At 52.9% G+C, this 18126-nt stretch overlaps 1 protein-coding gene and 1 long non-coding RNA gene across 11 annotated transcripts in view; one reads left to right on the forward strand and one right to left on the reverse strand.

Moving 5' to 3' along the window:
- Positions 1–18126, forward strand: part of PPP2R5C (protein phosphatase 2 regulatory subunit B'gamma) — a 121610-nt gene that overhangs the window by 91141 nt on the left and 12343 nt on the right. For 9 of the 10 annotated variants that reach the window (XR_012073819.1, XM_072963719.1, XM_072963721.1 and 6 more), the window contains 9 exons: positions 676–768; positions 854–984; positions 5062–5121; positions 7110–7218; positions 8448–8501; positions 13618–13788; positions 14613–14740; positions 15381–15482; positions 17292–17364. Coding sequence is in view for 9 of the 10 variants with exons in the window: in XM_072963719.1 (XP_072819820.1) it covers positions 676–768; positions 854–984; positions 5062–5121; positions 7110–7218; positions 8448–8501; positions 13618–13788; positions 14613–14740; positions 15381–15482; positions 17292–17364 (921 nt within the window). In the remaining variant the exon portion in view is untranslated. Of the gene's footprint in view, positions 1–675; positions 769–853; positions 985–5061; positions 5122–7109; positions 7219–8447; positions 8502–13617; positions 13789–14612; positions 14741–15380; positions 15483–17291; positions 17512–18126 lie in introns of those variants that run through there. The other variant, XM_072963723.1, reaches the window with a different exon arrangement.
- Positions 7212–8839, reverse strand: LOC140697004 (uncharacterized). Its single transcript, XR_012073820.1, has 3 exons — positions 8192–8839; positions 7709–7913; positions 7212–7363 (listed from the first exon to the last, which is right to left on the reverse strand). It is a non-coding gene; the product is annotated as an uncharacterized lncRNA (long non-coding RNA).

An 18126-nucleotide genomic window follows, 5' to 3' on the forward strand; every position in this document is an offset into this window, starting at 1 on the left:
CTGCTGACTGAAGCCTTCTTCTGGTGCCTTTGTAAGGGGAAAGGGAGGTTGGGCAGGACGCCCAAGAGGCACTGAGACCATGTGCTTGATCGGGCGGTCCAGATCTGCTGAAGGAGGGGGGACGGGGAGGTGGGAAGCCTGGGGAGGACCTGGAGAGGGAGCAGATGGAGGGGCCACCTCAGCAGCAGAGCAGCCCTCCCACGGCGTCTGGGACGCTGTGTGACCATGGCAGCCTGCAGCCCACTCGTGAAGGGGGAGGGACGTCCCAGCCCCGGTGACTGTGTCTGTGATCCGCCCACCAGGCAGGCCCACCTTCCTAGCTACCTGGCTCTCTGCCAGGACACTGGGAGGTGACAGGCTGCAAACCCACCTGGAATTTGGTCCCAGCCAGGCTGGTGGCTGCTGTGCACTGTGGCCTCCAAGCACTGGTGACGTCAGCCATGGAAGTCATTTTTTAAATGCCATTTAAGGGTATAGTCTGTGGTTCTTAGCTAAATAAAACAATTGCTGTCATCAGTTATAATAAAGCTTTGTAATTTGGCATAATTTCTATAGATACATGCTCTTACTTTTTAAGGCTAATATTTGCAGACAAAGATTCAACTTACGGTATATTTTTAATCTCCATTTAATAAACATGATATTTGACTCACTGTGGTTTTTTTTTCCTCCTAGCTTGTTTATGAATTTTTCTTAAGATTTTTAGAGTCTCCAGATTTCCAGCCTAATATAGCGAAGAAATATATTGATCAGAAGTTTGTGTTGCAGGTAAGGGCAAAGTAGCTGAAAGCACAAAAGCTCTGTTCTGCAGAGGGACAATACCGAGTCGCTGAGTGTCTTTTTCTTCTTGAAGCTTCTAGAACTGTTCGACAGTGAAGACCCGAGAGAGAGAGACTTTCTTAAAACCACCCTTCACAGAATCTATGGGAAATTCTTAGGCTTAAGAGCTTACATCAGAAAACAGATAAATAATATATTTTATAGGTAAGTCAGTGTCGGGGGACGCCTTGCTTTCCGCGGGCGATAATCGTGCTCACACTTCACGCTGCCCCCACCCCTTCCTTCGGCAAAGTGACCGAGGGGCACGGCCGTTTCTGAGCAGCCTGCTTGTCGCTGCAGGAGCCAGCACTCCGTGCCTGGCGCACCCTGCCCTGGTTTCGGCTCCCCCTCCCCCTGCCAAGTGCCCGCTCACGCTGAGTGTGGTCCCTGTGGGTGTGGAGGAGCCGGTCAGTCGGTCAGTCAGAGCCAGCAGGTTCCCTGCCCCGCATGCTGCTCCTTGTTCCCCTCGGAGTCTCCGCGGAAGGAGGGAGGAGGGAGGAGTGAAGCGGGGCATCTTGAGAAGACCTGGAACTTTCATGGAGGTTTGGAGATGCCTGCTGAGCGGTCACCGTGCACCCGCTGGCCGTGGCGGGTGAGGCGGCAGGGCTTCCAGCAGTCCCGGTGGAGGAGGGTGGCGCCCAGGGCTCATGGAAGAATGTCCCCTGACAGCCAGCCCCATGGTCCCCTGCGCCCTCGACCCCTCTCTGAGTCTCATGGTCTGAACTCCTGCGACTGGGCGAGCCCTCGGGGGCCCCTCGTTCTCTGGGCTCCCCCCACACTCAGCCTAGCCTGGACGATCCTCACTGCTTCTCCATCAGCCCAGCTGCTCCACACCCCAGTTCGAGGGTTGTCACACAGCCCCCACCCAGCCTCCCAGGATGTCGGGAGATGCAGTGGTCAGTGTCATTTCTTTCCATCCCTGCAAAGCTTAATGCTGAGCAGTGTCCTCTGAGTTTCAGCGTCTCAGGACAGCTTGCCTCAAAGGCCCCCGACTCCAGGTCTTCTCTGTCAGTGACTGATCCCTGCAGGGAAGGGGCAGGTGATGGTACAGGTGCCTGCAGCGGGGAGAGGGTGGCCCAGAAGCATCACCAGGGCACTGCGGGCAGGCCCAGCAGGAGCCATCTTAGTTGCCATGACCAAGCAGAGAAAAGAAGAGGGTGGACAGGAAATGGGGTTCTACAGCTGAGGCCAACAGACATCCCGCCCTGGGGGTACCCACCCACAGCTGTCAGGGCCCAGCGCCTCCCCTCCCCCTGCACTCCATGCAGCGTCTCAGGCCAGAGCCCCCAGAGCCATCCGGCTAGGGTGTGGCGTCCCTTCAGCTCCCCCAAGCTCCCCATGTGCCGCTCGCCTGACGAGCCCTGGCTGGACACACCACCATGGGGGCGGCGTCACGTTTCCTGGGTGTCCCCATTCTAACAAGCCCGTCCCCAGACTGATGTTCTCGCTGTCCAAACGCAGCACACCGTTCACTCAGCAGAGAATGGGGCCCTCAGTTCCCGTCTCCAAGGCCAGAGTCAGGGCCCTGCCTGAGGCAGGCGCACTCCCGCGCACGAGGCCTTGTTCCAAACCGCCAGCCAGCACGGCTGAAAGATGGAGATGCCTCGTACCTTGAGGAAGTGTGACTTCATAGCTGAAATACCCCAACAGATTTTCGTTCAGAAGTTATCACAGAGTCTGGCTGGGCCCCCGCTGAGCTCTCAGGGCCAGAGTGTGTGCTGTTGCCCTCTGTTCTCAGTAATCTTTCCGTAACGACCCGTCCTGATATACACGACCAGAAGGAAGCGGGTTCTGCCTGGGCCTCCGCCTTCAGCGCCGCCCCCTCCAGCTCAGTGAGGAGAGCTGAGAAGGGCCTCAGGAGCGGCGCTCCCCTGTGCTCCGCGGGTTGCGGCTGCGTCTTTAAGACTGTGCTTCAGGCGCCTTTGGTTCACCCTGCTGGCACTGTCGGTGTGAATGCTGCTGTTTTCCGTGGCCTCTCACCTGGTCAGCTTCCCCGTGGGGGAGCTGAGCGGCGCTCTGGCCGGCAGTGGGGCCTGCCTGGCGGTGCAGGGCGGGTGGAGCCGGGCTTCCTTCTCTCTGCCGCAGCCCGCCTCCCCCCATGACTTGGGGGCTTGAATCTACGCTGTTATGTCTCATGTCCTGTGACCTGCCCCAGGCTCCAGGGACTGTTGGTGCCATGCGGGTTCAGGAGGGCCCAGGCCTGGGCAGCCTGACTCTTTCCCTCTGTATCGGTCAGAACGAGTCCTGGCGCTGCGGGCCGCCCAGCTCCAGGCGGGGTGGCTTCTGCCTCTTCGTGGGGGGCGCAGGACACAGCCTGGGAGGGGGAGGAGTTGGTGGTGTCGTTCAGGAGACCATCCATGACCGGCGGCAGGTTCCTGCTCAGGTTGTGGAGAGTCCTCGAGAGGGAGACCGGTGTCCTCCTCTGCCTGGATCTTTGTGGCGCCCTCTCGTCCTGCACCAGCTTTCTTGTTGCCCCCGGAGAAGGAAGAAGAAGAATTACAATTGCTTTCTCTTTTCTCTGCCTACTTCAAATGGTGTTAGAATAATCAGAAACTAAGAATTTATCGATAAGAATTTAGTGATGTTGGTTTAGGAAAACAAAGTTGATTCTAGCTGAAGGTCATCCTTCTTTTAAGCATCAGAGCTGGTGAAAGAGATCACAGGTGATGCGGGGTGGGGGGTACAGCCCATACCTGCAGGAGCCCCCACCTGCTGCCGCACAGCCCTCCAGGTGCCATATTGTAGATAAAACGAGGGGAGCAGAGGGAACCTCAGGCTGAATTTTGTAAACTAATGTGTTGACCCCATAGGGGCCGGACCCCCCCCCTCACCAGGCCAGCTCTCCATCTCAGGGCAAGGGCAGCGGCAGGCGCCCGGGTCCCGGGCTGGCATGGGGCTGCCCCACCCGCAGCGGGGCCTGTGCCCTTGTTCCTGCCACCCCAGCAGCCGTGATCGTCATGGCACCTCCCTGCCTCGGCTCTGTGCGTGGTCACCATGTTTTGCTTCTGGGGCTTCTGACCCCTGATGCCTGTCAGCTCGAATCGAATTGGCCTAAGCTGGTGTCCAAGCCTTGCATCCACCTTGCCCGCCAGCCTGCGAGCCACCTGCGCCAGGTCACAGGCCTTTGTTCTCTCCTCCTCCAGCCCCCTGCCCTCGCGTTTAACAATTTGTCAAAACCTCCTTTAGGGCTGGGTCGTTGGAGAAGGTGGAAACAGGGCCCTATCCCGGAAGTGCTTCACACTGGGCTTTTTTTTTTTTTACAGCGTTGTCAATTTCTCACACCTGGGCATTTGACCTTAAGGGCACTAATCTATTCGTGTCAGACAAGGGCAGTGAAGTTTTTAATCATCACGAACTCTGATTTTTGGCTCAGAACTGTCTCTAAACCAGTAGTTCATCTGATAGGCAGGACCCTTGTCGGAAGCCTCTGGGTCAGGCAGAGCGCACAAGGCGGGGTGGGAGCCGCTGGTCCCCAGGGGCCCTTGCAGAGCAGACCTTCCCTGTCCCCTGTTCCTGTTCCCTCTCGCGGCCCTAGTTTAGTCAGCAGATGTGTTTCAGGTATTGGACAGACGCCAGGGGCAGTCCTAGCTCCCAGGATACGGTGATGATGAGTCCTCGTCACCATCCTCAGATAACACGGCTGCGGGTGCTGGGAGCCCCGGGGGGCACGCGAGGGGTAGGGGGGCAGCTTCTGGGGGATGCGTGTCGAGCCCCAAGGCCTCGAGCCCCAAGGAGGGGGCGGTAGTGCTAAGAGGACCGCCCTGGAGACAGTGCAGGGAGAGCCTGGGGCCAGGGAGAGGGAGGGAGCTTGTCCCTCTGCAGACCGCGCCAATATTGGAGGCTTCAGAAGTGAGTATGAAGTCAGCGCAGGTGGGACTGGGCAAAGCAGCAGATCGGTCGGGGTGGATGGAGGGTGTGTGTGTCATAAAGCACACGGCACGCTGTCCGCCCGCAGATCTGGGTGGTTGAATGCAGTGCTCAGCTGTAAAAATCTTTCCACTTTTCTGCATTTGAAACTTTGAACATAAAACATTCGGGAGAGACTCGAGCACGCCCACCCTCCCGTCCCTCCGAGTGTCTGCACGTCCAGGCTGTGCGGACTCTCTTCGGTGATGACGGGCGGGGTCCCCAGGACCAGTTTTCACAGATGGAAGAGCTTGGTGTTGCCCAGCTGCGTGTTTTCTAGTCTTTTCGAGTCATTATTTCATTGTCTAATTCTAAGTGACAAATTGCTTTTTCTAGATTTATTTATGAAACAGAGCATCACAACGGCATAGCAGAGTTACTGGAAATACTGGGAAGGTGAGTCATCTCCCTTTGCTGGTAGTGAGCGGCCTTAGATGGAATTTATGCTGAAATGATCCAGCTTGTTGTGTTCAACCCACCCCCCCCCAAAGGAAGGCAGTTTAAACCGTTCTCGAAAAGACCTTAAAGAGGAGCTCACTTAGTGCCAGCTCTTGAATCAGAACATGCTAACTGACAAGTCTCTCCGGTTCATGATTCCATGTGTAGATTCTCTTTCTGTTACCTCAGTAGCATTACTATGGAAACAATTTCAATTATTTCCTCAAAAGCAGTGTTAAAAATAGTTACATTAAGAAGGTTTATGTTTGACACTTAAAAGAAGAATAGATCGTTTATTGTACCTTTGGGGTATTGAGTAAGTGCTAATATTTCAAATCGCTTTGATTTTATACATTTTTCTTATGTATATTTATAAAATAATAATAATAATAATTTCAAAAATCTCATCTTAATCGAAATAGAGTTCTTGCTATCATTTTTTTAATTTTTAAAAAAATTTGGGGGGTAATTAGGTTTTTATTAACTTATTTATTTTTTAGTGGAGGGACTAGGGGTTGAACCCAGGACCTGCTATCATTTTTTTCAATCGATGACCTGTAGGTTTTATATCAGACCTCCTGACTCCTGGTTCCCAGAGTTCCCTGGGGCTCCACGGCTGAATGAGCTTGGAAGTGCTTTTTCCCCAACACCTTGCTTGGGGTTCAGTGCACCTTAGTAGCTAAAGGTTCTGAGGGGCCCTGTGGGAAGGAGACTGTACTCTCATCTGACCTGGCAACTCCCAGGACGGTTTGAGCACAGTCAGCTTTTCAAAGGAACCTGTTGTCATCTGGTGGACGTGTGGTCCAGGAGTTCGGACTCCCCTCGCTGAGTCAGCTGTCATGTCCAACGACCGTCAGTCCACGTGGAGAACCGGACCGGTCTCCGCACACTCTGGGTTTCTGTCTCCCAGCAGGACATAGTGAGTGCTGGAGTAGGGGCCTTCCCTGCTTCCCTGTAAGACCTTAACCACCCTCACCTTCTGTTTCCCTCGCTGTAAAGTGGGACAATAATCACACTTGCGTCCGAGGTAGTTGCCAGGCCAGGGCGAGCTGAGTAAATGGTCCGGACAGCCTGCCGCTCTGGGCACAGGGGCTCCGTGGTCCTCCACTCCCAGGACAGACTGTTTTACCCCCACGTGGTCCCCGATGGCCACGTAGACTAACCCTGCCTGCAGCGCCACACGCCCGCGATTGAGCAGTGCGGGACCAGTTTAGAAATCACTCTGATTGCCTCTGTGGCTCTCGGGAACTTGCCTGAGTATAAATCCAAATAGATCAACTACCTGATGTTACAGACAGAACTTCAGTTTGGAGGTTCAGAGTAGGGGACCCAGTTTCTTGTTGATTTTGAAACAGTGTCCATTCTGCCCACTCAGACCATTCTGCCGGCAGGAGAGTACCGGGGGCAGCATTCCTCTATTCCATGACAGCACTTAAACGGGCTTGGACATAATCCATGAGGGTGCAGAGAAAGTACACATCCCAGCATCTGAGGTGCTTCAGTCTACATGGAAACCTGGAAAGACTGAAATCTTTGACAGGGAAACAGTACCAACCCAAGATGTGATGTTTTGTTTGGGGAAGTGGGAGTCCCCAGAGATGGAGAAGATGCTGGCGTCCCAGCCAAGCCTTCCGGTCTCCGTGGCTCCGTCCAAGGAAGGAGGTTTGCCCCCAGAGACTCCTGCAGTTCCGGACAGCGCCCTGTAAACTCAGAACTTTAAAAATTACCCTGTAGTTGCAAAGATAAAAATGATGCTGCTTCCTCGAAAGTATTTAACGACCTCTTACTTTCTCCTGATGTCCCCCCTCCTTTTTTCTGACACACATCGTTTGCTTGCTGGTTTTCATGCTAAAAACAAAAACTGAACGAAAAACAGCAAGATAGATTTTTTCATCTGGAATTTGTAAATAGTTTGAATAAACTTTGAATCAATTCTGTTTTCACAGTATAATTAATGGATTTGCCTTACCACTAAAAGAAGAGCACAAGATTTTCTTACTGAAGGTGTTATTACCTTTGCACAAAGTGAAGTCTCTGAGCGTCTACCATCCCCAGGTAAGTAGGGGCTCCTCTCGTGATGTCGGGCAGGGGGAGCTCGGTCGTCTCTGCTTGGACGTCAGCGAGCTGAGACGCTGAACACCAGCCCCTTAGCTGGGGTGTGTGCCTTCTTAAGTCACGTGTGGACTGAGGGGTCAGGGTTCTGGTGATGATGAAAGGAAGAAGAGTTAAAGGGGGATGCCTTTTAAGGAAAACCAGAAAAATCTCAGGAACGGAAAATTTCGGAGCTACTTTTAAGCATCAGGAAGGGAATGGCCAGCTCGAAGGAGTCAAGGAAGACTTCTCAGGAAAGTCCCCTGTAGTGTAATTTGAAATCTAGGGCATTAGAGAAAAAGTCTGTATGTCTGTGGCCAATAACATGGCTTAAGAAAAAGTTTTGTTTTGTTTTTTAAGCTGTGGGCGTTTTTAACTCTGTGAAAATCTGTTTACAGTTATACTGGAAAATTGTCCGTAAGTGGTTTCTAGCCGGTTGGTCAGCCACGTTTACCAAGGAGATCTGGTCCTTCCTTCCTCTTACTCTTCTGCCTTCTGCGTAGACAGAACTGAAGCTGCACTGACGACAACACAGAGAAGGTGTAGGGAGACGGCCCCCTTCACTGCGGGCGGGTGTCGCTTTTCTCGTCAGTGCTCGTGGGCCGGGCACCTGCCCGTGTCCGGATCCACGAACCAGGAAGCGCCCTCGGGGAGTCTGCCTGTGGGGTCAGCAACAGAACACGTGTTCTTTACGTGATTCTGAGGACACTGGCTTCCTGGGAGCTGTTTTGCTTAGAGATTTTGCTCTGATTGCTGTGAGCTGGTGACATCTTTACATTCAGCCAGTTTGTTATCTGTTAGTTGTTCTATCTTAGAAATTAAGAGTTTAGGGATATAAGATAGAAACCGATTTTAATTTGTTTTTTCCCAGCAGTTAGATTACTTGTCTATTACCATCTCCACAAAGGCCAGAGAAGTCCCCACCCGCCTGGCTGACCTGTTGTGTTGGTCTGAAGGACTGTCCCCTGGTTTTCCAGCTTTCCCGTGTTCCCTCTGCAGATGGTCTGTGCACGCTGGTCCTGGGGTCCCCCTGAGTCACGCGCAGGGCCTCTGCAGGGCCTGTGGGGGAACTCACGCCCACCTCGTGGGGGCACACACATCCGGCCCTGTCTCCTCGAAGGACCGCGTCTGTGGGCGACCCAGCATTTCCTTGTTAAAATGGAACATTAATGCTCTGTCTCCTCTTCCCATAGCTGGCATACTGTGTCGTGCAGTTTCTAGAAAAGGACAGCACCCTCACTGAACCAGTAAGTGCGCCCTCTCTGCCCAGGCCCTCGGGTGGGGAGTGTGCCTCCCTGGGTGTCGGGGTCACGGTCTGACTGCTTGGACAAGTAGCTGTTGTAACACTAAAAATCCAGGCCCAGCTCATTCCTGTGTCACAACAGCTCAAGCTACAGTCATTTTAGTGACAAGTTCATCATCACAGTGAGTATTTTAGGTAACAAGATGCCATCTCGCCCCCTCCCGCGTTTTACTCCTTGAGCAGAGAGGCTGCTGAGGCACAAGCGGGTTAATGTGTCCCTGGCGCTTGGTTTCGCAGCGTATTTTACTGGCTTCAGTCAGAGGGACTGTAGTGAGGATTCAAGCGCTTATACTAAAGAGGTTCTACTGTCTTGAAAATTCCTTCCAAGCTAGAGTGTAACTATTGTCTGGTCATTGCATCATAAATGAACATTAGAGTGCTACCAATCAGTGCTTAGATTTCTAAGTTTCTTGTCATTTTATCTTTACTAAGAACAGAAAGGCTGCTGTAGCCCAGATTTATGAAGTCGGCTGTGTCAGGTGCCGGGTGAAGCGTTGAATGCGCTCTCTGTTAACAGCTTTCGTGAGATGTCACTCATGTGCCACGTAACACACCTACTTAACACATACCGCTGCGTGGCTTTGGGTGTATCGTGTTGCTGCTTAAATGTGGTGAAATATCCTGTGTAACGTAAGCTTTACTGTTATAAGTGTACGATTCATCAGCATTAATTACATTCATAATGTGCAGCTGTCCCCACTGTTCCTAAGACTTGATCATTGCCCCAAACAGCAACTCTGTCTCTGTTAAGTTCTAGCCCCCCCGCCCCCCTGCCCGCCCACCGGTGGCCTCTCAGGTCCTTTCTGTCTCCAGATCTTACCGGGGACCTACGTGAGTGGGATCGACACGATCTGTCCTTTTTGTGACTGGCTCATTTCACTCAGCACAACGTCCTCAGGGTCCACGCGTTTCGCCCCGTGCGCCGGAACGTCGTTTCTTGCTATGACTGAACAGTATCCCATCGTGCGGGGCCCCATTTGGGCTGTCGTGAGTGGTACCGTATGAGCACGCGTGTGCAGATGTTCCTTTATGTCCCTGCTCTCCGTTCCTTTGGGTGTGTACCCAGGAGTGGGACTGCCGAGTCGTGTGTGTGGTAGCTCTGTGCTAGCTTTTTGAGGAAGTGCGGACGGGTTCCCGCAGCAGCCGCGGCGCCTCGCACCCGCAGCCGTGGTGCACGGGGCTTCCAGCCCCCTCCCTCGCCGGCGCTTGCTGTTTTCCATGTGTCTGGCGACGGCTGTGCTAGTGAGTGTGGAGTGGCCACTCCCTGTGGGTTGTGACTTGCAGTTCCCCAGTCACTGGTGGTGTTGGGCATCTGTACACGTGTGTCGGCCATTTGTGTTTCTTCTTTGGAGAAGTATCTTTAAATTCATTTTTTAATGGAGTTTTTTTTAATCAAGTGAAACCAGAGCCAGTAACAAAGCAAAAAGTATTAGGTGCCAGTTTAAATGTTTGAACACTCTTTTAAAAGTCATTGTTGGACTAGAAAAGGTAAATACTTTTAATTCCTGAGTCTTCCCTCCCCTTCATAGTTTTTCAGTTTTCTTCTGAGGTGGTAATTTTTATAGTAAAAAAAAGAAGAAATTCTTAATATTGTATTCTTGAATTAAACTGCTTCTGATCTCTGCTTTCTTTTAAGCTTTTAAATTCTCCATGTGGATCTCCCCATCTCACCCACAAATTCAGGGAAAGCCCCTGGTCCCATCCCTCAGCTACTGCCATGGAGGTGACCGGGGCTGCCCTGCACCCTCCCTGGGGTCTCCTCCTGTCCAGCATTCTGGAATCCCCCAAGGAGACGCACCGCGTCTTCAGACCTCAGTGTCACACACAGTGTTTACTCCAGCCTGGGGTGAGGGTATGTTATTTTATCCTCCTTGACTAAACTGAAGACATGTTCAGATAGGGAGAGAAAAACGATGTGGCACGGATAAGAAACAAAAAGCCTTTTGAGCATCTCTCCAGTGGTGACACGTCCTGAGTCCTGTCTGTATTTGAAGGCCTTCTCCAAGCGGAAGGGTGAGAGTTTTCACTGGAGAAAGTACCATGTGAAGAAATCCTAACACTCACGCCGCCCTTTTCCTACTGCAAAAATAAAAAGGGGGAGAAAAATACGGAAAGAGGAGTGTGCGGTTTTCTTCCACGATTTTTCTCTGTGCATATTTCTCATACTCTCCAGAGGCTGGAGACTTCACCGAGCATCACGCTGCCTTCGCCACAGACTAGGGCTCCTCCCGCCGGCCACCCCTGCGCGTCCCCGTCCCCGCCGTGTCCGTGGGAGCCTCGTCCTAGTGCCACTCCGGCCCGACTCGGGAGCGAGCCCAGCTCCTCTCTTTCAGCTGAAAGTGGCGTGAAGGCTGATAAAGCATATGAATCCGCATTCATGCAGCTAGTACAGCTTTGCAGGAGTGAGAGCCTCTAACTGCAGTTGTCTGAAAGAAGGCAGGAGACGGTGTACTGGCTTTGCTTGGGCCCTTCCGACTGAAATAGTAGGCAGAGGTCTCTGACTTGGCATGAGCAAAAAGCTGCTTCAAGCCCCCACACACTCATCCTCAGTATTTCCACCCAGAACCGCTTCGTTTCTTAGTTTCCTGCAACCCAGATAATACACTAGGACTCTTGACCGCAGGAGGATTTCATTTTCTGCGCATTAAAAATATTCAGACCTTGGCCTCAGTAAATCCCTTCCTTTGAAATTCATGTACCATGAAAGTTCAAAGGCCAGTTTGTCTCACTTGGGCGTCGAGCACGTGTCGTGTGAGACAGTAGTGTAAACTCCAGGGAGGGCGCTCAGCGTCCACGTGTGTCCCGCAGCTCTGCACCCACGGCGCCCCCGAGTCAGTGTGCGTCTGGCTCCAGAGTTTTTGTTTTATTTATGTATTTTTTTTTTACTTAATGGAGGTACTGGGGGTTGAACCCAAGACCTGGAGCATGCTGAGCCCACGCTCTACCGTGGAGCTGTATCCTCCCCTCAGGCTCAGGAGAGTTTAAAGTCTGCTCCATTTAAGAGACGTTTGTTGTTCCCATTTATAATCTGTGATTAAATTTTTATTTGAAAACTGTACAGTGCTTTCTGGGCATGGGGAGCATGCACACTGTTGTTATAAGAGGGTCAGAAGCTCATCAAAGAGCAGAGGGAGGTAAAATCATCTTCCGCTCCCGCCCACCTGTCTTGTTAGGGGGACGGAGTTTCACCCGTGGCCTGGTGGGAGCTCTTTTCCCTGGTATTCCAGGACCTCCAGGATGGAGCGGGGCTCCCCAGGGTGCCCGGCGAGGCTGCCTGCCCTCCCCAGCCCTCTCCAGGGGGCGGGCAGGCCATTGAGTTCCCCCAGGAAAGCTCAGGGTCGTGCCCCCAGCAGCCAGCAACGTGGTTAGCTCAGGTGAGCACCCCCAGCAGACACCCACTTGTACAAAATGCCTCCGTCACCACAGAAGCCTGAGGCGGTTGGGGATTGGACATAGGTCGCTCCAGGCAGCATGCAGAGTAGGCCCAGCACGTGACACCAATGCCGGAAGTAGTCCCTTTCCAGAGACACGAACAGCTGCGTCAGCTGGTCCTGTAGCTCACAAGTTAACGTATTTCTTCTAATAAAACTCCGTTTGCCAAATGACAAGGAATGGTGGACCTGTGAAGCGATTTGCCTCTGCTCTCTCTTAGCAGTGGTTTCAGGACGCAGAGTATAGTAGACACTCGTGTCTGTTACATGATTTTAGCAAAAAGTAGGAGGAAGATCATTAAATGATGCATTTTTTTTAAAATAATTCCTTTTTAAAGACAACTGTGTTATAAATTTTTACATCATATTTCCAAACTCAGAGTACTTTTTAAATAACTTTTGGAGTTTTATAAAGTGTAATAATATCATAAAAGATTATCCAGGAGCGTAAAGACCAAAAGCATCAAAAGCAGTTTGCTATAAACAGATATTGTTCAAAAGCCCCTTGTTTTTAACCACATGAGGGCTAACAGGCCGGCCTGTAAGCAGAGTGGTGTGATCTGCGGGGCTGGAGGCGACCAGCGAGTGGGGACCACCAGCCCACCCAAGAGTCGGGAGTTCGCGGTGACGTGCGCCGCAGTCCTGCTGCTTGGCCGGTGGTGGTTCCAGACATCGCTGCGACAAGGCTCAGCGGCTGCTCTGAGTGCCAGGTGGCCGTTGTGGTTACGTGTGCGAGTGTATGTGTGCTTTACATACCTGCACAGAAGTGTTTGGATCGTTGTGCTGGCTTAGACTTAAGGTAGCTCCAGTCTAGGAGTAGTTCTAATCTGCATTCCAAATCTGGTGTTTGGGGTGAACAGCCTTTACTGATTTGGTTGTGGGAGGAAGTCTGGGGGCTGCAGGAACATGGTAAAGAAAGGCAGAGACTCATGGTCTGCGGTGTGACGGGCCGGGAACAGAACGCCCGGCGCTCACCCCTAGGAGCCGCGGCCGCATGGCTGGACATGCCTCACAGGGATGGGGGGGTCCTGGCTGGGGCCGGGCTGCCACCCACTCACTGCCGGCTGGCTCTCCTTGGGCCCCTGTGTGGGTTTAGTAACAGTGTCTTCTCGGCAGCCCCGTCTTTGAGGAGGGCTCGGGGGCACCAGCCACACCACGCACAGAGGGTTTGCCACCAACATCAGTTGGCTTTACATCTCTCTTTTGGGTGTGTTTTAGCACAATTGAAAGTACTGTGTGTGTGGGTGTGTGAACACACCTGAGCGGCCGGTTAGTCTCAGAGAGAAGCAGAGTGTGCGGTGCGCGTGTGGACCCTCACCTCTGTGTCTCTCCACTCGTTCTGTTCTCTCCGAGCTCACCTAGCTGCCTTTTTTCTGTCTTTTTTTTTTTTTTAAAGGAACTGACTCTCACTGAAATTGTGGTTCGTCAGAGGGGATCACGTAAATTAAAATTGTGGTTCTGAAGCACACAGTATTAGGCCTACCTCTCCAATTAAAAAAAAACCCAAACCCATGTCCTGATTACTGAGTCACTGTTCCTTCTGCAAGGAACAAGCTCCACTTCTCCTGTCCTTGCCGAGGGGAACCCTCAGCAAAGGCACGGCCTCGCTCTCTGCTGTCCCTCCCGCAGGTGGTCATGGCGCTTCTCAAGTACTGGCCCAAGACTCACAGTCCAAAGGAGGTCATGTTCCTGAATGAGCTGGAGGAGATCCTGGACGTCATCGAGCCGTCGGAGTTCATGAAGATCATGGAGCCCCTCTTCCGGCAGCTGGCCAAGTGCGTCTCAAGCCCCCACTTCCAGGTACGGGCCGGGGGCTCGCCTCGGGGGTCCCTTTGGAGGGGGCGGGTCGCAGTGTGTAGCTGGTCCTGTGTTGCTTCCTGTGTAACCTGGCGGCCTCCGCTGCCCCCATGTTACTCACTCTGCTGTCGTCTCACGCCCCTCCCCGGGGACCCTCTGCGCAGACATGCTCCACCACCACTGACTATTTTATTTTATTATTATCATTATTAATGGCAGTGCTGGGGATGGAACCCAGGACCTCCCGCATGCTAAGCATGTGCTCTACCACTGAGCTATCCCCTCCCCGCACCACCAATTTTAAATCAAAGCCACGATTCCACACACTCCCTCCCTACCCTGTTGCTGTTCGCCACAGGACTTAGCACTTACAAGTCAAACAGCCCGCCCATCATTTGGGTAGCCATGGAGTGTAAGCTCCACAGAGACGTGGAGGTCTGCCTCTCCTGGTTCACTGCGGAACCCTCAGGGCCAGGCGGCACTGCCTGTGGCGTAGACACCTAACAGGCGGGTGGGGGACGGGTGGGGAGGATAGCTGGCGGCAGGGGCGGGTGAGCTCATCTGGCTTGTCCCTCGGCATCCAGCCCACGTCCAGCAGAGATGTTTGCTGGAGTCGTGGATAAATAAGTGATCGTGATCTTGACACACAAGAGGTCATCTGCCTCTTTGCTGAAGGCCCTCCAAGGTTACAGTCTAGGGTACTTTGAATCTGTAAAAATAATAATGATTTTCCAGTCCAGTGCAGTTCGTTGCCCCCTCCCGCGTATGCGTGTGGCGGGCGCTGGCCGGGCACGCAGGCGTCACATGCAGGCGGGCGCTGTCCCCAGGTGGCGGAGCGCGCACTGTACTACTGGAACAACGAGTACATCATGAGCCTGATCAGCGACAACGCGGCCCGGATCCTGCCCATCATGTTCCCGTCCCTGTACCGCAACTCCAAGACCCACTGGAACAAGTAAGGCCCAGCGGCCGCGTCGGGCTGCGCGCCCAGGGGCTTGCTATGTTCTGCTGGTGCTCCAGTTAGGGCTGAGTGTGAGTCTGGATGTCAGTTAGAGCACTGACTTCTCCGTGGGCTGCAGTCAGGCAGGAGTGTGCATTGTGTCTTGGCCTCTCGTTCGCCTCCTCACCCGGGTCAGGCCGCTCTGGGCATGTTGCCTCACTCCCCGGTCCTGGCCCCGGCCCCTCTTAGTTCCCTCCAGAGTCGTGGAAGGTCACCGCACGTCCTCGGGGCTCAGTGAGGAAGAATGAGAGGAAGCTGATACTTGTAGGAAGGAAAGGTTTCTGTGGTTGTCCGCTATGTAATCAAGTTTGCCTTAACCGTGTTCATTCGAGTCTCAGCATTTTTTATTCGTTTTCCGAGTAGGGTGGCTTTGGGCTGCCACAGCCAGCCCGCCAACGCCGGACTCGGCCGACGGTGTGGCCGCCTCTAGGAAAACGAACGAGTCAGAAGTAACAGGCATTACCTGTAAGGCTCAGGAGGCTCGCGAGGTGCAGGCAGGCTGTTGAAACAGCCTGATGGGCTTGGAGAGGGAGCAGCTGCGGCCGGGAGAGGCAGGAGCGGGTGGGGAGGTGTCAACACAGAGCTTCCGTTTCAGGACGATACACGGCTTGATATACAATGCGCTGAAACTCTTCATGGAGATGAACCAGAAGCTGTTCGATGACTGCACCCAGCAGTTCAAAGCAGAGAAACTGAAGTGAGTCGCTCCTTTCAGAAGTTATTCTTTCAAGGATTTTTTTCCCCCTGAGTCCTGAATAAAGCTCTCCCATCGGTTTGCCCTAAAAACTTATTCTTCACTTTAAAGCAAAATCAGCCCTTCCATACTTGGAAAGCCAATGGAACCTTTGTGACGAGAACTTATTTTCAAAGAGCACGTGTTCCAAGTCAGCGCTCCTCTCCGTGGTGCTGCTGGCTTCATCAGCGCTGCAGAAGGCGCACGTGTTGTCAGGAACTGAACTTTCAGGCTTTTTGCACCTCAGGATACTTAAAGGCAATAATGTGTAGTCATGTTTCATGTCGATAAGGCAGGAATTTGGATTTGTCCTGTCCTATGAGAGAGCAGGAGTCTCCATCCAGCGTGGCTGCCCTGTTCTCATTTGTCCATCTCCACGAAGACAGGCCTCCTCCAGAGTCTGGCACCCGAGTCCTGCACAAAATCAGGGCCCTGCTTTCAGGCTGTGCGGGATCCTTCTAGATGACTGACCCTGGGCTGTGCTGAGCCGGTGTGACTCATTAATGATCAGAATCACGCCCTCAGGGTCCATATGGACTACACACACAGTCGATTTTGTGCTGGTCACTTGAAGCTGCCTGGGGTGGACGAGCCACACGATGTAGGTCAGGTCACAGCACATGTATGACGAGGGCCGTGCCCATTCCTTACACGGCATGTGCTGACCTAGATGCCAGGCCCGTTTTAGGTTCTGGCAACACAACAAACAAACAGAAATCCTTGCACTCGTGGGGCTTACATTCTAGGCAGCGTGGAGAGCTGATACAGTGAAGCGTGGGTGACAGGGAAGAGTGTGAGAGACCACGGCAGGTCTAGAGCGGGGGCGTCGGAGCCGCTTGGTGACCTCGTTCCACCTGCCGGTGGCCTGGCCCATCCCCGCCCCCGCCAACTGCAGGGTTCAGACATGAGGCAGTGACCACCGGGCCTTTCTGATGGCAGGACCTCCCTCATGGAACATCACACTCTGAAAGGGACCTTAAAGATCATTTGCACATCTTCTGGATTTAAAAAAAAAGAGTTGGGTCCATGATAAGTGAGTCACTGCAGGTCACATGCCTCACTGGTGAGGCTCTGACAGCCGGGCCCCGCGGGCTGCGCCTTGTCCAGATGCCAGCGCCGGGACTTCTGTTCCCCTGGTCCCTTCCCACTGCAGAGTCAGCTCACTTTCCCTGGACGCGCAGCCTTCCCGTCCAGGCGATGTGCGTCCTGTGACAGAGCAGGAAAACGAGGGAGGAGGGGACGGAGACGCACTCGTTCTGGTGCTCCTGAGAACAGATTCCTGGGCCAGCCACAGTCTTGCCATCTTTATAGTTTTAACTCTTTTCTCTAAGTCCTGGCTGCTTTTTTCTTTTTTTTTTTTTTCCTGTTACGTACCTTGCTTTTTTGTTGTGTTTTTAATTTTTTATTGATGCTTAGCTGATTAACAATGTTAGTTTCGGCATACAGCAAAGCGATTCAGTTTTACACAGACACACACACGTACACATGTTCAGGTCCTTTTCCATTACAGGTTATGACAAGAAGTCGAATGTAGTTCCCTGTGCTGTACAGTCAGTCCTTGTTTATCTATCTTAGACGCAGTAGTGTGTATCTGTTAACCCCCAGCCCCTAATGCGTACCTCGTGACCACCGCTGTGACCTGCGTGGAACAGACCAGACAGTGACGGAGGAAAAATCAGGGTTGCGTTGCTGGCCACGTCCGTGTTTCCCCCCAGATGTTTTCCTGAATTTGATTCGTTTCTCTAACACCAACAACATTTTACTATTTTTCAGAGAGAAGCTAAAAATGAAAGAACGAGAAGAAGCATGGGTTAAAATAGAAAATCTAGCCAAAGCGAACCCCCAGGTACTAAAAAAGAGAGTAATGTGAACACGTCTGGGGTGTGACTTGACTGGTTTATGAGACAGGATGTGGCCCCCTCGTGGCCGGGGGGAGGTCAGCCTCACTGACGTTGTGAATGAAGACACCTGCAATAAAACACTTCCCAGCTTTTGTACAAGTGCTTCCTTTGCCCCACACAGTTTTTACCAAGAATTGACATCGTTTTTCTGCTTTTTAAGTGAGATATGAACCTTACGAACGTGCTGTGGTAAAAAGACCGCCAGGACGCAGCCTCTGGTGTGGGCCGAGATGGTCATTTGCTCTCTCGCTCGCTGTCTCTCTGTCTCTCTCTCGAATGTCATAGCTGCTGTAGCGCAAACGATGTTTTCCCTTTTTTTCATCTCAAATTACTTCTAAAAGGAAAGCACTGAGATCTGGAATAGATTAAGGATGAAGTGGATGTCCTCTGTCCTAAAATGAGGACTCTGTGGGCCGCGCCTTTTGTCACTAAAAACTGACCCCTGCCCTGTTAGCACCTGATTCCCCCCACCCAGTCCCGGGCCGCCCGGCGGGTGGGCGCGAGGCCGTGTCCTCTGGAGCTGCGAGCTGCGGGGTGAGGGGCCGCGTAGCAGGCGGCCAGGGCCCGGGGGCTTTGAGCTGCGGTCTCGCGGGGCTGCGTGGTTGGAGCCCAGTCCGGACAGACATTCTCTGGTGCTGTGGGCCCGCTGAGCATCGCTGAGAACCGTCTGTGTGAGTCTTTGCCACACTAAGAACCCTCAGGCCGTC

The sequence above is a fragment of the Vicugna pacos genome, chromosome 6, assembly GCF_048564905.1.
Source record: "Vicugna pacos chromosome 6, VicPac4, whole genome shotgun sequence".
NCBI classification, from domain to species: Eukaryota; Metazoa; Chordata; class Mammalia; order Artiodactyla; family Camelidae; genus Vicugna; species Vicugna pacos.